Source organism: Mastigoproctus giganteus, chromosome 8, assembly GCF_048544385.1.
Source record: "Mastigoproctus giganteus isolate SK-2022 chromosome 8, ASM4854438v1, whole genome shotgun sequence".
NCBI classification, from domain to species: domain Eukaryota; kingdom Metazoa; phylum Arthropoda; class Arachnida; order Uropygi; family Thelyphonidae; genus Mastigoproctus; species Mastigoproctus giganteus.
Genome location: NC_143582.1, coordinates 192,251,844 through 192,275,293, shown reverse-complemented (window position 1 = coordinate 192,275,293; position 23,450 = coordinate 192,251,844). Strand labels below are relative to the sequence as shown.

The 23,450-nt window shown below is 38.6% G+C and overlaps 1 protein-coding gene across 2 annotated transcripts in view; it reads left to right on the top strand.

Annotated features, from left to right (window-relative positions):
• Positions 1-23,450, top strand: part of LOC150082121 (putative divalent cation/proton antiporter TMEM165) — a 156,124-nt gene that overhangs the window by 93,009 nt on the left and 39,665 nt on the right. Inside the window, exon 5 of one of the 2 annotated variants that reach the window (XM_090379108.1) lies at positions 14,092-14,277. The exons of the other annotated variant lie outside the window; for it this stretch is intronic. Coding sequence (XP_090235234.1) covers positions 14,092-14,277 — 186 coding nt within the window. The remainder of the gene's footprint in view (positions 1-14,091; positions 14,278-23,450) is intronic. 2 annotated transcript variants of the gene reach the window in all.

Here is a 23,450-nt window from a genome sequence, read left to right as displayed (position 1 = left end):
AATCAGTTCCTAAATAAGGTGACAAATCCCTCCCATCCAAATATCCCATTGCACTTCTACTCTTTCTAAAGTAATGAAGAAATCCTATCTCTAGAAACCTTCCATCTGATCAGTGATTGCCAATATGGATTTAGTTGGTGTTGATCCACTGGTGATATACCGACTTACATTACCCATATATAGACAGATTCAGTGGAAAAGTTTAGTGAAACTCAGGCAGTTACTCAAGCAGGTACCTATATAAGGACAAATTCAGTGGAAAAGTTTGGTGAAACCCAAAAAGTTGCTCTTGATATTTCAAAAGCATTTTGACTGTTTGGCATAAAGGTCTTCTAAATAAGTTTCCATTTTATGGCAATCCATAACAGGGAAGCATATTTAGAAGACCTTATTGTAATCCATAAGATGGAAGCTTATTTAGATGGCCTTAATGCCAAACACAGTCAAAAAGCCTTTGAAATGTCAAGAGCAACTGCTTGAGTTTTGCTAAACTTTTTCACCGAATATTACCATAGATCGTTAATGACTGTTTTCTGTAGTAGTAGTAGTAGTAGTGGCATGCGATTCAAGAAAGCAAGCGTTATGACCTTATGTAGCATCAGCTAAAAAAAAAAAAAACAACAATTTCACACATCCAGTCACTCTAAAAGTTTGTCCAGTTCTTCCATGAATTTATTTAAGCTATCAACTACCCGCTGGATAAAGGCAAATTTCCACACATCTATTCTACAACTGTGTTTCCTCAATTTGAATTTATGCCCCCTCAGGGTTGTAATCTGATCAAGCGGAATAATCCCATCAACCCATTCAAGGCCTTATACACTTCACCTTTCAGGTGCCTAGTCTCCAGATGCCACAATTTGCAGAACTTAAGCCTTTCTTGGTAAGAGCACCTCTTCGTTCCCCTCACCAATTTTGTTGCCCTTCTCTGTACTTGCTTAAGCAACTCACATCCTTCCTAAAATGAGGCTTCCAGACCTGTATGCAGTATTCAAGGCATGGCCTGACTATTGCCTTATACAGGAGGATAATCACCTCCTTTTCCCTACTAGCAAAATTTCATTGACCCTGCTCTGGCAGCCTGACTGCACTCTCAGAAAACTTCATATCTGACTGCACAATTACTCCCAGATCATTTTCTGAGTGTAGTACCACACAATTGGTACATTTCTCTAGGGTTACTTCTACCCATATGCAGTACTTTGCATTTATCAATGTTAAACTTCAGTTGCCACTTCTCAGCCCATCTGCCCAACTTTTATAGATCCTGTTGCAGTAGCCACTGCCATTACTGTCATTAAAAACCTTGCTAACTTTTGTATCATCTGCATACTTGGACATTAAGTCTGATATACTTTCATCAATATCATTGATAAATATACAAAACAACAATGGGGCCCAACACCAAACCCTGGGGGACTCCACTAATAACATTAGTCCATCGATTACCATTCTGTCTTCTCCCACTCAACCACCCTTTTATCTATTGTAGCAACTTTCCCTTAATACTAACCTTGACAAATGCAAAGTACTGCATATGGGTAGAAGTAACCCCAGAGAAACGTACCAACTGTGTGGTACTACACTTAAGGTGGTAGAAAATGAAAAAGACCTGGGAGTAATTGTGCAGGCAGATATGAAATTTTCTGAGCAATGCAGACAGGCTGCCAGGGCAGGTCATGGGGTTTTGTCAATGATATATAGGAATTTTGCTAGCAGGGAAAAGGAGGTGATTATCCCTCTGTATAAGGCAATGGTCAGGCCACGCCTTGAGTACTGCGTACAGGTCTGGAGGCCTCATTTTAGGAAGGATGTAGATTTACTTGAGCGTGTACAGAGACGGGCAACAAGATTGGTGAAGGGAATGAAGGGATCCTCTTATCGAGAGAGGCTTAAGTTCTGCAAATTGCAGTGGCTGGAGACTAGGCACCTGCGCGGTGATCTGATTGAGGTGTATAAGGCCTTGAATGGGTTCAGCCCGCTGAATTCTGATGGGATCCTTCCACTCGTTCAGATTACGAACCTAAGGGGGCATAAATTTAAATTAAGAAAGGACAGATGTAGAATAGATGTGCGGAAATTTGCCTTTAGCCAGCGGGTGGTTAATTGCTGGAACACACTTCCATCTGTTGTTGTGGAAGTTGATAGGTTGAATAAATTTAAGGAGGAACTGGACAGGCATTTGGAAGGGAATGGTGTGTTTTTTTTTTTTTTTTTGGCTGATGCTGCATAAGCTCATACATTTGCTTTCTTGCATCACATGCTACTACTACTACTAGTAGTAGTAGCATGTGATGCTCCAATTTGTACAGTAGCCTTCCGTGCACAACAGTATCAAAAGCTTTCCTGAAATCCAAGTATATGATATCAAAATTATTTTTTTGCATCTAGTTCCTTTGTAACCACATAATGTCCAATCAGATTTGTCAGACAAGACTTTCCCTTAACAAACCCATGTTGTGTCTGAATTATTACTGTAGTCTTTTCTAGATGATCCTGCAATGCTTCTTTAACCAGTGACTCCATCATTTCTCCGGAACAGAAGTTAAACCAACAGGTCTGTAATTACTTGTCACCTTTTGATCCCCCTTTGTGAATTGGGGATACATATGAATATCTCTAGTCCGTGGGGAGTTCTTCTGAGTCCAAGGATGCACTCAGAATTATGACTAAGTGCTTACTTCCTTTGCTGCCGCCTTTAATATAACTGGATAGATCCCATCCATCCCAGATGCCTTTCCTCTGTTTAACTTCAACAATTTCTCCTCCACTTTGCTCTCAGTTATTACAAAATCATTAAGCTCCCTGTTAGAGTTTAATAAGATTCTGTTCCGCTTCCCTAAAGAATTCCTCATGTGTGAATGTAGATGCAAAATACTCATTCAGTTTGTCAGCTATCTGAGCAGGATCATTAATAGTCGAACCATCTATATCAAGTGGACCAATCTGATTCATCCCTTCCTTCTAGAGTTTATATAAGTAAAGTAGTCCTTGCTGTTTTTTTTTAGCATCCTTTGTGACTTGATTACAGACTAGCGCATAACCATAGGTGTCTGTGTCTGTTGATAATTTATATGCATCCCATGAATTTTTATTCCCTGCCACGAGTCTCATTTAGTTCATCTGACATCCATTTAGGTCTAAACCTTGAACAGTATTTCTTAATCGGTATGAAAAGCCCAGTAGCTTCCATGATTAATTCTTTGAATGCTTCCCATTTAGAAATTGGATGTCCAGTTTTTTTCTCTCACTGCTGGTGATGGTAGATGGCTCACTGTCTTTTAACTTTGCCAAGAATGCTGGTTTTCTCCAAGGTATGTTTCTTTCTCCCACTCTTTTCCTCTTGTATATTTATTATCTTTCATTGACTGGTAATCCTATTCATATTTTTGCTGATGCTGGCATATCACATTCCACCTTGCAGTTTGAGAAACCTTACCCTTCATATACAGCTTCAACTTCTCGAATATCTGCAACCAATTCTTAAATGATGATATCCATGTAATTCCCCAATAAAGATAACTTAGTTAATTTCAATCATTCAAAAACTCAGTCCTGTCTTATATCTTGTATAAAAAAAAAAAAAAAAAAAAAAAAAGATTATTCTGCACCTGTGCTTAACTTCAATGACACAGATTTCTAGACAAGATCCTATCTCTATTAGGAATTAGCCTGATTTCTAATCTCTCTTGGCATAAGCACATCACAAATGTTGCTTCCTCTGCATCTAAAAAACTGGGTTTTCTGTTTTGCTCTCAGCATTACTTTCTTCAAAAGAGCTACTCATTCTATACAAATCAACAATATTCCTACCATGGAATATTGTTCCCATATCTTGGGCAGTGCCCCATAACCTCTCTCAGGCTTCTAGATTCCATTCAAAAGAGAGCAGTTATACAGAGTGGCCACTGAAAGACTGAAGGGTTTGAAAAAGTCATAACTTGTTCATTTTTAATATTTTTTATTTTCTTTTTTTACTGGTTATAGAGCATCCCTTGGAGATTAAAATGGCTATGTATGATTTCCAGCAACGAGTAAAACTCGTTGGCGTTTTCTATTCCAGTGATCAATTATTGAACTCAGAGACAATACCGGCAACATTTTAAAGTCCTAGCGATAACATGATTCGGAACCTAATCGCCCAGTTTGAAAGAACTGGATCAGTCGGCGATCTTCCGGGAAGAAGTCCTAAGCGCACTGTGCGCAGCAGTGGAAGCTGTACGGCAGAGTGTCCTTGAGGATCCATCTGCCTCTACCTGTCATCGCTCTACTCAACTAGGCATCGCCACAACATCGCTTCAGAAGATTCTGAAAGGGTGGTCAGTCTTTCAGTGGCCACATTTTAATCTCCAAGGGATGCTCTATAACCTGTAAAAAAAGAAAATAAAAAAGATTAAAAATGAACAAGTTATGACTTTTCAAACATTCTCTTTCAGTGGCCACCCTATATTAATTAATGATCCATCACTTACAAAGTCTCTCCACTCTGTCTCATCTATATTCTGTTTCTGCTGCATGCCTTTTCTATAGATACTGCTATGGGCATTGTTCTTCTGAATTCAATTTTATAATTCCCCATTCCTTCCAAACCAGTCTGAACGTATGCCACAACCAGTCAGCAATCTTTTACTATCCTACTTCAAACTCATAGAACTGTACTTCCTCCTCATTCATTCTTTCAACTTCCACTTTCTGGAACAACCCCCTCCCCCCTTCACACATTTTTCCTGAAAATTGTAATATGTGGAAATTCAAGTCTAACATCAAGTATCTTCTTTAATTTTCTCAAACTTCAACCCACGCATTACTAAGTACTGGAAGTTCTAATACCTTTCGTGTTTGGGGTTTCCTCAAAAAAATAAATAAATAACCTGCTGCACATCATATGTTAACTAGAAGCTGTTAGCTACATAGAGTACGTAGTCTGAGCTGCTATTGAGTTATGGACTAAGAGCATTAGTCATAACAATATCTCTAAACGAGACATTTTCCTTTCAGGTGATATCCAACAAGAAATTAACTATTCTAGTACTTTATATGCCACAATAAGTAATTTTAATAAATGAGCATCCTCTCTTAAGAGACATTAATTTTAAGTCTGTCCTTGTACCTTCATATAACTGCTATTTAAGATTACTGATTCAACTAGCTGATTAAGAGGTGACTGCAATAGATGATAAAGTGATTGAATGGTTATAACAGTTTATAAAATAATGTGTTAAACTGATGGCAGAGTGGTTCTTGCCAATGAACACGCAGTAGGAAAGCAGATTGCAAATGGTTTTCATTCTTTGTACTAGACTGATTTTTCAATTTCAAATTTGCATGGACTTCTCAAAGAGCAGTGCTTCCTATAGTTAGCATTAGCAAAGGCACATGATGCAAGAAAGCAAGCTTATATAGTATCAGCAAAAAAAAAAAAAAAGAAAAAACCCTTATTTCACCCATCCACTCGGTCCAAATGTTTGTCAAGTTCTGCCTTGAATCTATTTAATGATATTAAGAGTAGGAGACCATCGGAATTACTTAACAAGTACAGGTCACTGTTGAATTTGAAAGTGTCTCCAATTCTGCCCAGACACGATAGGAGGGAGTATATGATGAGAGCCTTGTCGATCAATTCGGCCCAGGAAAAATTGTGCAAGGCTCAAGGGATAGAATTTTTTTCAGCCTGGTCTGTACTTGTTAATAGGAGAGACCGCTTCTACAGTGATGGGATACACTTAAATAGAAAGGGTGCAAGAATATTTGCTGATGCTATCGAGGCAGTGTTAGGTGGGTTGGAAAACTGCTAGCTTGGGGGGGGGATACAAGGACTAATAGAGTAACAGTAGCCACTGGCAGAGGTGAAAGTGATTCTTGCACTGCTTCTATTGGAATGAGCAGCAGCCTGGAAAACAAGATTCAGGATATTTCAGAGACTGCTGGGAGTTATGGCTGTACAAGTAAACACATGGGTTGTGTTAGGGTAACTAAGCATAGAAACAGGTGCATATACACCAATGCCAAGAATATAGTTAATAAATTTGATGAGCTTGAAGTGCTAGTCAAGACATCAAAGGCAGATATTATTGGGATTTCAGAGATGTGGTGGCACACAGATATAAGGAATGCAGAACTGGAATTTGGGGAGTACAATGTGTACAGAAAGGATAGACAGGATACGAAGGGAGCAGGGGTTATGCTATTAGTTAAGAAAAACATAAAATCCAAGGAAGTGAAGCCAGTCGACATCACTGGACAGTGCAGTGTCAAGTCAGATTGGTGTGACATAAGCATTGGGAGATCAAAATTGAGAGTAGGAGTGTGCTATAATCCTAACAACTCTGATGAGTATAATAAGAAACTGTACAGGGAAGGGCACCTCCGTAGCCAGGTGGGCAGGAGCAGTAGTGCGTAGCACACGCTTCTTGATTAGACCGGGGTTCGAGCCTGTGACCACCAAATGCGGAGGATGCGGAAAGGTCAGGGAATGACCACCGCATATCCCCGGAGCAATATGGCCTTAGTTGCTAATGCTCCAAATGACAAACAACAAATGTACAGGGAAATAGATTGGGCCAATAAATCAGAGAGTCTTATAATGGGGGATTTTAATTTCCCAGATATTGACTGGAATTTGTGGGTTGGTCACTCACTCACTAGCAAAGCTTTTGTGGATTTATTGGATGATTGTTTTCTACATCAGCATGTTCAGGAGGCAACTAGAGGGAGTAATACTGTTGATCTGATTATCAGTAGTGATTCTTTATGCATTAAGAATCTGCAGATAAAGGAACCACTAGGTGGCAGTGATCACAGTGTGCCGAAGTGGGATTTACTTAAAGAGGTAAATGCCATCAGGGGTAAAGGGAAGGGTTTTTGCTTTCATAAAGGCGACTACGATGGACTGAGACAGTATTTAAATTCTATACAGTGGGACCAACTGATGATGTTACCAACAGCAAATTCAAAATGGGAAGCATTCAAAGAACTTAACTTGGAAGCTACTAGGCTTTACATACCAACTAAGAAATATTGTTCAAGGTTTAGGCCTAAGTGGGTGTCAGATGAACTAATGAGACATATGGCAGAGGAGAAAAATGTATGAGATACATATAAATTAATGTGTGACATGGAAACCTATGATAGATATAGGCTGGTCTGTAACCAAGTCACAAAGGAGATTAGGCAGGCAAAGGCAGATTATGAGAAATCCTTGGCAAAGCATGCAAAGAAAAACAGAAAAGAGTTCTTTACCTATGTAAACTCTAGAAGGAAAGGGATGAATCAGATTGGTCCACTGGAAATTGATGGTCCAACAGTTGAGGATCCTGCTCAGGTGGCTAACAAACTAAACGAGTATTTTGCATCTACGTTCACACATGAGGAGTTATTCAGGAAGGGGAATGCCAGAGGTGGAGTAAACTCTGGCAGTGAGCCAGATGATTTTGTAATAACTGAGAGGAAAATGGAGGAGAAATTGTTGAGGATAAACTTAAAAAAGGCCCCGGGTTGTATGGGATCTATCCAGTTATATTAAAGGAGGCAGCAAAGAAAGTAAGCAAACCCGTAGCCATAATTATGAGAGCTTCTTTGGACAGGGAGGTACCCATAGACTGGAGATGAGCAAATGTGACCCCAATTCACAAAGGAGGATCAAAGGCTGACACAAATAATTATAGACTTGTGAGTTTAACTTCTGTTCCAGGAAAATTAATGGAGTCACTGGTTAAAGAAGCACTGCAGGATCATCTAGACAAGATTTCAGTTATAGCTCAGACACAGCATGGTTTTGTTAAGGGGAAGTCTTGCCTGACCAATTTGATTGGATACTATGATGCAGTCACAAAAGAACTGGATGCAGGGAATAACTTTGATATTATATATTTGGATCTTAGAAAAGCCTTTGATACTGTTGCAAATGGAAGACTGCTACACAAATTGGAGCAGTGTGGTATTGGAGGCAAATTGCTGCTATGGATAAAGGGATGGTTGAGGGGGAGAAGACAGAGTGGTAATCAATGGACACTGCTCATTGTGGACTAATGTTATTAGTGGAGTTCCTCAGGGTTCAGTGTTGGGTCCATTATTGTTTTCTGTATATATAAATGATATTGATGATGGTATATCAAGCTTAATGTCCAAGTATGCAGACGATACAAAGGTTGGCAGGGTTGTTAAGGAAACCACTGACGCTATGCGTCTTCAACAGGATCTGGAAAGGTTGAGCAGATGGGCTGAGAGGGGGCAAATAAGGTTTAACATTGACAAACGTAAAGTAGTACATATGAGAAACAGTAACCACAGAGCAATGTGTCAACTCTGTGGTACTACACTGACAGTGGTAGAGAATGAAAAGGACCTGGGGTAATTGTGCAGGCAGATATGAAGTTCTCTGAGCAGTGCAGACAGGCTGCAAGAGTAGCTCATGGTGTCTTGTCAATGACATACAGGAATTTTTCTATCAGGTATAAGGAGGTGATTATTCCCTTGTATAAGGCAATGGTCAGGCCACACCTTGAGTACTGTATACAGGTCTGGGGGCCTCATTTCAAGAAGGATATAGAGCTGCTGGAACAAGTACAGAGAAGGGCAACAAGGTTAGTGAATGGAACAAAGGGTTGCTCTTACGAAGAAAGGCTTAAGTTTTGCAAATTACAGTGTCTGGAGACTAGGCACCGGCGAGGTGATCTGATAGAGGTGTATAAAGCCTTGAATGGTTTAAGCATGCTCAATGCTGATGGGATTCTTCCTCTTGCTCAGAATAATCACCTGAGAGGGCATAAATTCAAATTGGGGAAAGACAGATGTAGGATAGATGTGCGGAAATTTGCCTTTAGCCAGTGGGTAATTGGTTGGGGGAACAGACTTCCATCCCTTGTTGTGGAAGTTGATAGCCTCAATAAATTTAAGGCTCAACTGGACAGGTATTTCGAACAAACGGAGGGGTGAAATGGGAGTGGTTTTTTTTTGGCTGATGCTGCATAAGCTTGCTTTCTTGCATCATATACAGCTACTAATGCTAATTTAAGCTATTAACTTCTATAATGACAGATGGAAGTTTGTTCCACCAATCAACCACCTGTTGGCTAAAGGCAAACTTCCGCACATCTGTCCTACAACCGTCTTTCCTCAATTTGAATTTATGCCCTCTCAGGCAATTATTCTGAGCAAGAGGAAGAATCCTATCTGCATTGAGCATGCTGAAACCATTCAAGGCTTTATACACCTCAATCAGATCACCTCGCAGGTGCCTAGTCTACTGACACTGTAATTTACAAAACTTGAGCCTTTCTTCATAAGAGCAACCCTTTATTCCATTCACTAATCTTGTTTCCCTTCTCTGTACTCATTCCAACAGCTCTACATCCTTCTTAAAATTAGGCCTCCAGACCTGTATACAGTATTCAAGGTGTGGTCTGACCATTGCTTTATACAAAGGGATAATCACCTCCTTATCCCTGCTAGAAAAATTCCTGTATATCATTGGCAAGACACCATGAGCTACTCTTGCAGGCTGTCTGCACTGCTCAGAAACTTCATATCTGCCTGCACAATTACCCCCAGGTCCTTTTCAAACTCTACCACTGTCAGTGTGGTACACCAGAGTTGACACGTTACTCTGGGATTACTGCTTCCCATTTGTCAATGTTAAACTTCATTTGCCACCTCTCAGCCCATCTGCTCAACTTTTCTAGGTCCTGTTGCAGCAGTGTAATGTCATTAACAACCATGCCAACCTTCGTATCGTCTGCAAACTTCGACATTAAGCCTGATATACTATCATCAATACCATTTATAAATACAGAAAATAACAATGAACCCAACACTGAATCCTGAGGAACTCCATTAATAACATTAGTCCACAATTTGCCTCCAGTGCCACACTGCTCCAATTGGTGCATCAGTCTTCCATGTGCAACAGTATCAAAGGCTTTTCTAATTTCCAAATATATGATATCAAAGTTATTCTTTGCATCCAGTTCCTTTGTGACTACATCATAGTATCCAATCAAATTAGTCAGACAAGACTTCCACTTAAACCCATGCCGTGTCCGAGCTATAACTGCAGTGTTGTCTAGATGATCCTGCAATGCTTCTTTTACCAGTGCCTCCATTAATTTCCCTGGAACAGAAGTTAAACTATCAGGTCTGTAATTACCTGTCTCCCTTTGATACTCCTTTGTGAATTGGGGTCAGCTTTGCATATCTCCAGTCCATGGGTACCTCCCCTGAGTTCAGGGAAGCTCTCATAATTATGGCTAAGGGTTTGCTTACTTCCTTTCCTGCCTCCTTTAATATAACTTTATAGATTCCGTCCATCCCAGATGTCTTTCTTGTGTTTATCTTCAACAATTTCTCCTCCACTTTATTCTCAGTGATTACAAGATTATCTAGCTTACTGCCAGAGTTGAATACACCTCTGGCATCCCTCTCTCTGAATAACTCCTCATGTGTGAATGTCGATGCAAAATATTCATTTAGTTTGTTAGCTACCTGAGCAGGATCATCAACAGTTGAACCATCGATATCAAATGGACCAATCTGATTCATCCCCTTCTAGAGTTTACATAAATAAAAACTCTTTGCTGTTTTTCTTTGCTTCCTTTGCCAAATATTTCTCGTAATCTGCCTTTGCCTGCCTAACCTCCTTTGTAACTTGGTTACAGACCAGCTTATATCTATCATAGGCAACTGTGTCACAAGTTAATGTATCCTATGCATTTTTCTTCTGTCCCATGTCTAATTAGTTCATCTGACATCCATTTAGGCCTAAATCTTGAACAATATTCCTTTGTTGGTATGAAAATCCTAGTAGCTTCCAAAATTAAATTCTTTGAATGCTTCCCATTTTGAATTTGCTGTTGGTAACATCATCTGTTGGTTCCACCATATAGAATTTAAATACTGTCTCAGACCACCGTAGTCACCTTTACGAAAGCAAAAACCCTTCCCTTTACCCTTGATGGTAGTTACCTCTTTGAGTAAATTCCACTTCAGCACACTGTGATTACTGCCACCTAGTGGTTCCTTTATCTGAAGATTCTTGATGAATGAAGAATCACTACTGATATTAAGATCAAGAATATTACTTCCTCTAGTTGCCTCCCGAACATGCTGCTGTAGAAAACAATCATTCAATAAATCCACAAAAGCCTTGCTAGTGTGTGAGTGATCAACCCACAAATTCCAGTCAATATCTGGGAAATTAAAATTCCCCATTATAAGACACTCTGGTTTACTGGCCCACTCTATTTCTCTGCACAATTGCTCATTATACTCATCAGATTCATTAGGCCTCTAACACACACCTTCTCTCATATTTCCTTTCCCAGTGCTTATGTCACACCAACAGACTCAACATTGCATTGTCCACCCACATCAATTGGGTGCACTTCCTTAGATTTTGTTTCTTAACTCACAGCATAACTCCTCCTCCCTTCTTGTCCTGTATATCCTTTCTGTACACATTGTACTCCCCAAATTCCAGTTCTGCACTGCTTATGTCTGTGTGACACCATGTCTCTGATATCCCAATAACTGCCTTTGATGTCTTGACTAGCACTTCAAGCTCATCAAATTTAATAACTATATTCCTAGCATTGGTGCACATGCAAGTATACATGCACCTGTTTCTACTCTTAGTTACCCTAACACAACCCATGTATTTACTTGTTCCACTATGACTTCCAGCAGTCCTGGAAATTCCCATTGCCTTGCTTTCCAGGCTGTTGCTCAATTGCATTTCAATAGAAGTAGTGCAAGAATCACTTTTACCTCTGCCAGCTGCTACTGTTAATCTATTAGTCCGTGTATCCCCCAAAGCTAGCAGTTTTCCGACCCATCTAACTCTGCCTCGATAGCATCAGCAAATATTCTTGCACCCTTTCTATTTAAGTCTATCCCATCCCTGTAGAAGCAGTCTCTCCTGTTAACAAGCACAGACTAGGCTGAGAAAAATTCTACACCTTGAGCCTTGCACAATCTCTCCAGGGCAGAATTGATCGACAAGCTTCTCATCATATACTCCCTCCTATTGTATCTGGGCAGAATTGCAAACACTTTCAAATTCAACCCTAACTCACGGCTTGTTTTTTCAGCATTGTCTTGTACTTGTTAAGTAATTCTGCCGGTCTTCTACTCTTAATATCATTAGTGCCAACGTGTACAACAATATCACCCTTTGTGCCCTTAAAAGATATCTGCTCTGCAATGTCATCAACCTTTGCCGCTGGCAGACATACCCTGGTCCTGTTTCATCTATCCTTTTTGCACAATATGTTCCCCATTTCCCTGACAATAGAGTTACCTACAACTAGTTCCTTTGGGACCAGCGCATTCTGCCTTGGGGGTTGCCGCTGTGTTGCGTGATGTTCAAGTGCAAGCTCTTGCATTGATGTGGGCAGCTGAGAGCTTGATGGGCTGTCAATTTAAATCCTCTGAGGGCTTCCACCCTGTCCTTCAAGCTACAATGCCAAGTTGGCGCCTGATTTCTTCGCACTCCTTACATCGCGCACACACACAAAGACATTCCCCTTGGCACTATCATGTCCTGTTCCTGATTGCTCCACAAACATCAAACAAGCAGTGCATTTCAATAGACTGTGATTCAGAGGACAACCGCCCCCCCCCCCCCCCAGTTCTCTCCTGAGCCACAGCACTTCTACTAGTTTGAGCCTTTTGCTTTGTTGCTCTGGTCTGAGTCATGATTTCTATTCAAGTTCAATAAAATTCCAGTACAAAATATAACCCTAAACCTATATCCCAATGCAGTTATAACACTATATATATGTATTTCGGTATCGATTATTATCTCCGAGTTACGTTATATGACTGTCTTATCCCCTGTCAACTTATATGTATTAATTTATGATGTTACGTTTGTAATAACTAGGTCGCTATATTTATTTAGTTAAAAAAGTACAATTCAATTGACAATGAAATTTAATAAGATTAATAAATTTTACTGATTAATTGATACTACTATACTCGCTATCTAGTTTTCCGTTAAATCTTACGCTAGCACGTGTATCATATAACAATGGTGGCAAGTTACGAACAGTTAATCTACGGACACGAGGTATTATTTACTTTCCAAATCGCGCCATCTAAATTCAAAATAAACCACAGAGCTTGACTAGGTCTATACGCTACTTATAGAAAATACAGGTTACAGGAGACAGACCTATTAAGTTGTAGCATACTACACCACCTCATAGAGAACTAGGTTCTCTATGCAGCTAATAGCTAAGCCAATGCAATTACGATAAGAAATAAAAAAAACATTGAACAGAAATTTATGTGGAGATAAAAAATTGAAAGTATCTTTCTTCAAAATACAAGATATTTATGAGAGAGAGAAATTAGTGTTATTTTATTTTTATTTCTCTATCACTCTATAGATAATGAAGAATTTTTACTTGACAGTTATTTAAAAAAATCGGCTAAGTAAAGAAAGCCAACAATGAAAACCACGGCAAACAATGGGAAACTTACTGGACAAACTGGTTTGCCACCACCACAGTTTCTCCCTGCATTCTTGGTAAACAGATGGTGTGTGTTATCGATAGTGGCAGTAGAAGTTGAGAAAGAATGATATATTGATTGAAATAATAGGAAAAGCTTCCCTTATTTTTCTTTATATTTCCTGACCTAACCTTAAAGGTTAGGTTAGGAAATAATAAAGAAAGATTCTTTATATATATACATGTATCATAACGTCAGTCAATCACTTAACGCTATGATGTTATCATCTGTTGTGTTCACACACCAGTCAGTACAACATTTGTCTCACCTATGTATCAATCAATATATCGTTCTCGACTTTTACTGCCACTAACTATAATATGCACCTTCTGTTTACTGTGAGAATGCAGGGAGAAAAACTGCGGTAGCAGAAAACCATTTTGTCTGGTAAGTTTCTCATGGTTTGCTATGGTTCTCGTGTTGGCTTTCTTTACTTTTGCCAAAAAACCTTTAGAATTGTGAAAGATGTATACTATTGCAATTGTATTTATTCAAAATATCAAAATGCGTTCTAATCTTGAGTTTTTGTTTTTTGATGTCCTAATTATTTTTGCAAACTGATCACATTTTCCAAACTTTCAGTTTTCTAAGGATAATGAAGCAGATGATGTTGAGTCTGGAAAAATTTTAAATAATCATACCAAAGCTTTGAAAAGGAAATTGATGGTTTTTGTATCAAGAATTTTTTTGGAATCATTTACTATGACATTTTTGGCTGAATGGGGTGACAGGTCTCAGTTAACAACCATAATATTAGCAGCGAGAGAGGTAACTCTTTTAAAAATTATTTTCTAAAAAGTTTACCTTATTATTGATATTATTTACATACACACAGTAAGATGTGATAATTATTCCTGAGATGATATATTTTTTACATTGTGTGGCCCCCTTTATTATTTTATTGTGGTCATGCTTGTTTTGTATAGTAAGGTAATGTTCATGTCAACAGTGATAGTACAAGGATGTTATGGTCATAATTTTCTCTGGAGCCATTTTTTAACTTGCATTTGGAGAGAAAGAAGCAATCGCCCATTTAAATTGTTATATATACCAAAACCACAAGTACACTGTGTGTATTAATGCATAAATAGTTTGATCAAAAGGTTTGGTGAATGATCTTAGCATTTTTGAAAGCAAAAGCTAAAATATTTTGCAGGGCTTACAAACATCTTTTGAGCATGCACGTAACACCAAATTTTAACATGATGTTATGTGCCAGTTTTGTAGAAAGCTGCTTCAATTCAGCACTTGTTTTCTTATTTGGCATGTACATTGAAAATTATGAAATTTGCTGCCAAGCAAATTTTATTTATTTTTACAGGAATGATGCTGTGATGAGAAAGTTTTTAACTTGGTCCAAAGTTTATATTTACGAGAGAATTTTTTTATCTTGAAGATAAAGAAAGAATCAGTTCCTTCTCAGCATTCTAAAACAACCATAATTTGATCAGATTGACAACTGACCATTTGAGAAATTGCTGAGGAGATAATTTCATTTGGTTCAGTTTATGCCATTTTCACTGAAGATTTGGGCATAAGGTGAGTGAGCACCAAGTTTGCTCCACATGTTCTCACCTGAGCTAAAAGACAGCATCAAGTCTCCATTTCATCTGAGTTGTTCGAGTAATCTGTATTGCATCCCTGCATTTTTAATAAAATTATAACAGGTAATGGATATGCGGTGGATATAATGGTTCAAAGCTCCCAGAGGAAAATGTCACCAAGACTAAGAGGTGAGAGTCAAAATCACATGTGAAGGTAATGTCGATTGCACTTTTTTTGACAATGATAGGATGATGCTATCAGAATGCAAAGTGTTACTGTTAATCCTGTATATTACAAAGAAGTTTTAAAATGGCTGAGAGACTCAATCTGCTGTAAATGGAATGAAAATAGTGAAATGGTGAGCTCCTTCAACACAGCAGTGCACTATGTCATATGTCACTCGCCATTCAGAAATTTTTGACTGAAAAAACATTTCTATTTTGCCACGTCCACCTTAATCATCTGATATGACACTGTGTGGCCTTTTGTCATTTGCAAATTGAAAAAACAGTACAGGAAAGGAAAATGATTAGTCAATTCAAGAGCTTCACTCATACATGAACTGCCGGAAAGCATTACAAAAGACTTCCAAAAATTTTTTGATTAGGGGCAGGCACAATGGAAAAAGTGTGTGATTGAAGGAGATTATATCAATGTAAACATTTGTCATTGAATAAAATTAATGTTTTGCAACATTTACTGAACTTCTTTTTATCAAACCTTGATACTCTGACCAAAAATATGTTTGTGTCAGTTACTAACTGTTTGAAAATGGTCTGGGTTAAAGTTGCACCATAGAAGAGAAACAATTGTAAACATTTTTCAAAATGATGCAGTTCTTAGATGATATCCGAAAGTTCTTACATTTGTCCACAGATGTAAGTACTTTGCAGGAGCCTTATTTTTTTGTAATCAATGTTTGTAACATTTGTAATAAAAAGCTCTGTGTTAATGATAGGTAATAATTATACTGATATACATTAAAACCTTTGCATATGTACAGTGTTCATAAAAAATCAGATGTCATTCATGGACACACCCGAGGGGAAAGGGGAAGTCCAAGAGGTGCTAACAGGCATAATTTTTTATAAACATAATTTCTTATGATCTTTGCAAGCATTAAAATTACATGCATATTTTCTGGCTAAGGAGTTCTTCAAAACACCTACCATTTGGACAGTTGTTAGACTAGCTAAGGCCCCGAGTGACAAGCGATTTTCTTCCTGCGAATATATAGTGATCTCCCAAAGTGTTATAGTTTCGATTCTTTTCTAGCGTCACCTGTTCTTTTGTTTACTTGAAGAGGTTCTGTACTTTAAAGGACAAAAGTAAGAACCGAGAGAGGAAATCTACCTTTCTTTTTTATTCTATATATTCATTATTAACCCTTTATTTACTTCAACAACCGCTTGGTCACTGGTGGCACCGCTCCTGCCTCCACGTGGCGGGGCCAGTAATCTGAGGGATAAGACAACCCCCGGGGCTAAAAGGAGCAGAAATGGAAACAAGTGACTTTCCATGCTTAGAGCCGAAGAGCTCTCAAGCAAATGACATTCATGACACTGACCATGACTTCTCTCTATCGAAGAGAATGAAGAAAGACATTGGCAGACAGGAATTACCAGCATTCCTGATAATACATTCTCTGTCAACACAACCTGTGGGCAAGCTCTCCCCCTTTATCATTCAGAGATGCCTCGAACATGCCGCAGGTTCACCAAAAATGGTGAAACGTCTCCAATCTGGAGATTTATTAATAGAGACCACCAATCCTCGACACTCTGAACTATTATTAAGTTTGACATCTTTGAGTGGAATCCCAGTTCAAATCACACCACATAACACCCTCAATTCTTCAAAGGGGGAGTGATCACTGAATGGGATCTATTAAACGTTCCTGAAGATGAGATAGCCCAGCAACTTAAAGAACAAAAAGTCATTCAGGCAAAGAGGATCATGATCCGAAAAGATGGCAATTTAGTTCCTACCCGGAGTATAATATTAACTTTCAGTTCTCCAAACCTACCAGCTTCAGTCAAGGCAGGATATTTAAACTGTCGCGTTCGGCCATATATTCCGAACCCCCTAAGATGTTTTAAATGCCAGAAATTTGGCCATTCCCAGACAGCATGCCGTGGAGACGCAACATGTGCAAACTGTGGGTGTAAAACTCGCACACAAACAGAATGTAAGGCACCAACCCCACAGTATCCAAATTGCAAGGGCAGCCATCCGGCATACTCCAAAGACTGCGACCTCTGGAAGTTGGGGAAAAAGATACAAAAGTATAAAGTTGAAAATAAAGTTTCCTACTAAGAGGCAAGAAAACAAATAAGATTAAATAATCCAAAATGCACTTATGCCTCTGCTACTTATAGTCACCAGTCAATAGCATGTCAGACAGAAGTGTCCATTCCTCCAGATACATCAATCTCAGACTGGGCTCGATCAGTCCTCTCGGTCCAACATACATCAAAGGCAGTTGATCAATGCAGTAATACGGCACTGACAGTTCCATCCCAGAGACTTCCACATTGCCAAGCAGTGGAAAAATTAGATCCAGTTGAGGTGAAGCAATCTCACCCCTCAAGCATGGACACCAATGATACCACCAACTCAGAAGATCTGCTTGAAATACATGCAGATGATGATATGGAAGAAGGCAATGACTCAAGATGCCCCAATTTTTCAAGAAAAGAAAAATCAAAACACGAGAGATATAAACAAGCCTCTCACAAAAAGCAAACAGACTCCTCTTCTGCTCACAAAACCAAATAATGGAACAAATCATACAATGGAATTGCAGAGGTTTTCGCAGCAATATTGATGATATCTATGAACTAATTAACCATTACAATCCTGCTGCCCTATCTAGAGACAAATCTAACAACAAAAATATCCGTTTCAGTCAAAAACTATACTATCTTCAGAAAAGATCGATCTGAAAATAACAGCCCCCATGGAGGAGTAGCTATACTAGTGGAATCAGGAGTCCCCTCCAAGCACATTCCATTACAAACACCATTAGAAGCTGTTGCTACCCATATAGTAATCGGTATCACACTGACACTAGCCTCAATTTATCTTCTGCCGAATCAATCATGTACAATTCAGCAACTGTTAAATCTAATTTCCCAATTACCACCTCCTGTTTGTTTACTAGGAGATTTTAATGGGCATCATCCATTATGGGGATCTCTGGTCTCAGACGGACGTGGCGAACTCATTGAAATGTTACTTGACCGAGAAAATTTGACACTATTGAATAATGGCTTACCGAGATATATCCATTTTCCTACTGGGTCAACCAGTGCAATAGATCTCTCAATTTGCTCTCCGATCCTCTTCCCAACTATAGAGTGGGCAGTACATGACAATCCTCTAAATAGTGATCACTATCCGCTGATCTGTAGTATTCAAACCACCCATTCCAAACAAACTGAAACAAAAACAAAATGGAAATTTTCCAAAGCAAACTGTACGAAATTTACCAGTTATGTATCTTTTGATGATGACACCATAGTCTTCTGCTATTGACACTGTCACCGATCATATCACAATGCAGATACTAACAGCAGCAAAAGCCGCCATCCCACAGTCTCAAATAAGAAACCATCGGCATACCAATCACTGGTGGAATGGCGATTGTAATAAAGCGAAGAGAGAAAAAAACAAAGCATGGAACACCTTCCGCAAACATCCCACCACTGCCAACCTTATTAACTTCAAGAGACTGAGAGCCAAAGCTCGTTATATCCGGCAGAAGGCGAAAAAAGACTCGTGGATAAAATTTGCCTCCTCAATCAACAAAGATACTGATACCCGAATAATCTGGGAAAAAATAAACTAAATGGTAAATATCATAAGTTGCCTTCTCCTATTATTAATTGGAATGGAAAGGAGATCTCATCTGTTGATGAAATTGCCAATGCCCTAAGAACGGTGTTCTGTGAGTTGTCTGCCTCAACTGCATATCAACCATCTTTTCAAAAAATCAAAGCTGAAGCTGAGAAAAGGAAACTAGACTTCAAAACTGCATGTCCTTTTACCTACAACCAACCACTCACAATATCTGAACTGAAAGAATCTATATATACCTCAAGAAACAGCTCTCCTGGCCCTGATGGAATCTACAATATAATGATTCAACACCTCAATCAGAAATCACTAATTTCATTGCTAAACTTTTACAATAGAATATTCTCAGAACATATATTCCCTACTTCCTGGAGACATTCTTATGTAATAGCCATACCTAAACCTGGAAAAGACCATTCGATTCCTAACAACTATAGACCAATTTCTCTAACCAGCTGCCTGAGTAAGACTTTGGAAAAAATGGTTCACCATCGACTCACCTGGTACCTTGAATCCGAAAACATAATCAGTAATAATCAGTTTGGCTTTCGGAAGAATAGATCTTCCCTAGACCTCATGACCAAAGCCGAATCCAACATAAGAAATGCATTCATCAGAAATCAACATCTCGTCATGATATGCCTTGATATAGAGAAGGCCTTTGATACCACGTGGCGCTACGGTATCCTAAGAGATCCCCATTCTATTCTTATGAGAGGCCATTTACCATATTTTATTCAAAGCTTCCTTCAGCACAGATCTTTCCAAGTGAGGTACCGGCAGGTTTTATCTCAAACATACATTCAAGAAGAAGGAGTCCCACAAGGCTCTGTTCTTAGTGCCGTTCTGTTTGCAATACGAATAAACAACATCACAAACAGCGTTCCAAATACCGTTGACTCGTATCTCTATGCAGATGATCTTACCATATCCTGTCATTCCCAGAATATGAACTATATTGAGAGGCATCTACAAATATCCATTAATAACATTGAATTATGGATTGCGCAAAATGGATACAAACTGTTAAGCCACAAATCTACAGCTATTCATTTCTGCACGAAGTGCGCAATGCATCCTGAACCCGAGTTGCACTTGGCCAATCATCCACTACCAATTGTGAACAGTATTCGCCTCGTAGGGCTAATTTTTGATAAGAAGTTAAACTTCCAGGAGCACATCAAGTATCTAAGAACCACTTGCACAAAGAAAATGAATATACTCCGGGTCATCTCCGGTACATCTTGGGGCGCCGATCGTTATACCTTGCTCCACTTATATAAATCTCTAATTAGATCTCGGTTAGACTACGGAGCACCTGTTTATGACTCAGCTAGGGAGAGCACCTTGGCCCGTCTTGCACCCATCCAACATTCTTCTCTTAGGATAGCCCTAGGTGCATACAGAACATCACCAGTTCAAAGTCTTTATGTTGAGGCTCACAAACCTCCACTTAGCATAAGAAGAAAGATGTTGCTGATAAACTACTCAGCTAAAATTAAAAGTCTGCCTACTCATCCGGTTTGGCCACTGTTGCATAATCCTCAATTGAAAACCCATTATACAAATAAACCTAGAACATTCGACCTTCTGGTATCAGACTGCAGAATCTAACAGAAAGCTGGAATATTCAGCTTGATAATATCATCAGAGAAAAAAAAGATCCGGATCCCCCGTGGACTAACTTCACCCTTCTGATGAATACTTTGAGCAATGGGGTAAAGGCTCTATAGCGGATATTAACATCCAACAACTACATGTTGCTCACTCACAAAAGTACCCACACTTTACCAAGATCTATACTGATGGTTCGAAGTCTGACAGTCGAGTGGGTGCAGCTGCTATCTTTCCTAATACAACTGTCTCAATTTCACTTCCAATCGAATGCAGCAGCTACACTGCTGAACTCCATGCCATTAAGCTTGCTCTGGAAAACATCTCACTAATGTCAATAAATAAAAGTATAATATATACTGATTCACAGAGTGCTATTCTAGCTTTGAAAAGGACTTCTCCACCTAAAAATCCTTTATTAAAGTTCATAAAACATAAGCTGATGCATCTTCACGAGCATCAGAAAACTGTTATCTTTTCATGGATCCCTGGCCACAGTGGTATTCCAGGAAACGAATATGCAGACAGTGCTGCTAAGTATCCTTCCATCATATCCTCAACAAATAACCTAGTCCCATATCCTGATTATAGACATAACATATGGAGAACATCTATGGAACAATGGACACTTCTGTGGAAAATGCAAACCAATAAGCTATTTCAAATAAAACCTGAACCACAATTATGGACTTCTAGCCTTCGGAAAAATAGAAAAGAAGTAATCTTAGCCAGAACTCGTATAGGTCACACTCACCTCACTCATCTCTATCTGCTTACAGGAAATGATCCTCCGCAGTGTGCACACTGTTCGCAACCACTTACAGTAAAACATATACTCCTTGAATGTAACTTGTTCAGCAATGCCCGACGAATGTCTTTTAGTTTCATTTCAGATCTACAGCAACCTCTCTCTCTGAATAGCATAATAGGTAAAGCAAATCTCTCTGAATTCTTTTTGTATATAAAACAAATAAAAATGTATGACCGTTTCTAACTGCCCACCGTGCAGTTATCATAAGTAACTCAATTAATTTAGGAAGCGCAATATGGCCTAAGTAGCTCTTGCGCCAGAAAACACCACAACAACAACCAGACTAACCTGGTTGTTGGTTAGGCTAACCTGGACAGTGAGCAGTTGGAATCTACTATTCTCTGAATCCAAATTTAACTTCCACAGATTGAATGGTAAATGCTATGCTCAGCATAGATGTAACAGAGCTTATTACCCTATTGTATTCAATCAGCAGTAAAGTTTCCATTGGATCAAATTATTTGGGGATGCATAATGAGCAAAGGAGTGGACAGTATACATTTTATAAAGGGTACTCTTAATGGTGACTAGTACACAAATTTTAAAGGAGACTCTTCTGCCTGTCATCAGAGGCCTTTTTCAAGGAACAGAAAATTGTGTTTTTTGAACATGACTCTACACTTTGCATGAATAATCATTTAATACAATTTCTAGTATATTAATTTTAACTTGTTTCAAACACTGACTGTTGTATTGATTTTTTTTTTTTTTTTTTGAAGAAGTTCATGCAAGACTGCAATATTTGATCCTTGGCTAGCAAATAGTCCTAATTTTAACCCAGTTGAAAACTGTGACATGTTCTAAGAGAGAAAATTGCTAAAAAGCCATCAAGCAAGATAACATTACAAGAAACCCTTATTCATTTCTTTTGCCATGGACTAAACAGTTACTATATTAAGAATCTGATATACTCCATGCTATGCAAGGCAGTGATTAAATTTTATCACGGGCCAAAAAAATACTATCTGTTATAGAAGACCTTATGGTATCACAGCTCTATCTGTTTGCTGCTGATATGTTTTTTTATTCCATCTTATAGGTTAATTTCCAACATTGGCTCACGATGAAAAGGAATATGGCCTGTAATTTATTTCTTATGATTATCTTCTTCTTCAAGAGGAGTGTTTCTATTTACAATGGGTTTCCTCAGCATACAAGTTATTTTTTGGTAGGAATTTTTTCCCGCCATAAAATGCAGTTCAAGGTGTCTTGGTCTCTTAAACCTCAGGCTGTCATGCACTCCTGTACTCCATCCATCCATGTCCTCCTAGGTCTTCCTCTTCTCCCAGGAGGCATCCATTACAGAATAGCCTTTGGATATCTGGTTTCTTGCATCCATTTTATATGTTAAAAGCTTTTCTTTGACAATGTCAGTAATATTCTTTTTCACTTCCATTTTCTCTCTTATGATTATTTGTAAATAAATGTCTTAATAGTTTTTTCTTTAATTGATTTTCTTATCAATAAAATGCATGATCATTTTACATGAGTGTATAACATATTTGAGGCTATAGGATCAGTTATTTCAATTGTAATGCTTATTTTGGGAGAAAATTTGCAATGATTCAATTTATGTAGCTACCACTGTATATAAACTTACTACAGTGGATTCCGGTTATTTGGGCCACAATTATTTGGGGCAAATCTTAAAAAACAGAACCCAATCGAAAAAATAGCCAGGGTTTAATTTGCTTAATTGGGACAACATGCTGTTTAATCAGGGCAGGAGACCACAGCACTGGAGATTACCCTATGATTGTCTCCGACAATACCATGTGGTTTGGTCAGATTCCTGGAGGTCACAACCATAAAACAATAAAAACAATTAGCAGTCACCTGTTTATTGGGCTTTTCTGTTAGTGCAATCTATCATAAATGGATATTAAACTCAACCTTATTTAATTTGTGATAATACTGACAGCTGGAATTCTGTAGGTTATTATGGTGGAATGTGTTTACACTTCCATGAAATCTTCAATCATGTAAAAAAATTAATTTTCAGAATCTTCTCTTCATTCCTATTTTTAAAGCTTCATAACTTGTTACTCCGTTCTCATTTGCATGTATCGTGTTACTTGCAATTTGTGTGTTCTTTGTTATTGATTGCTTATCT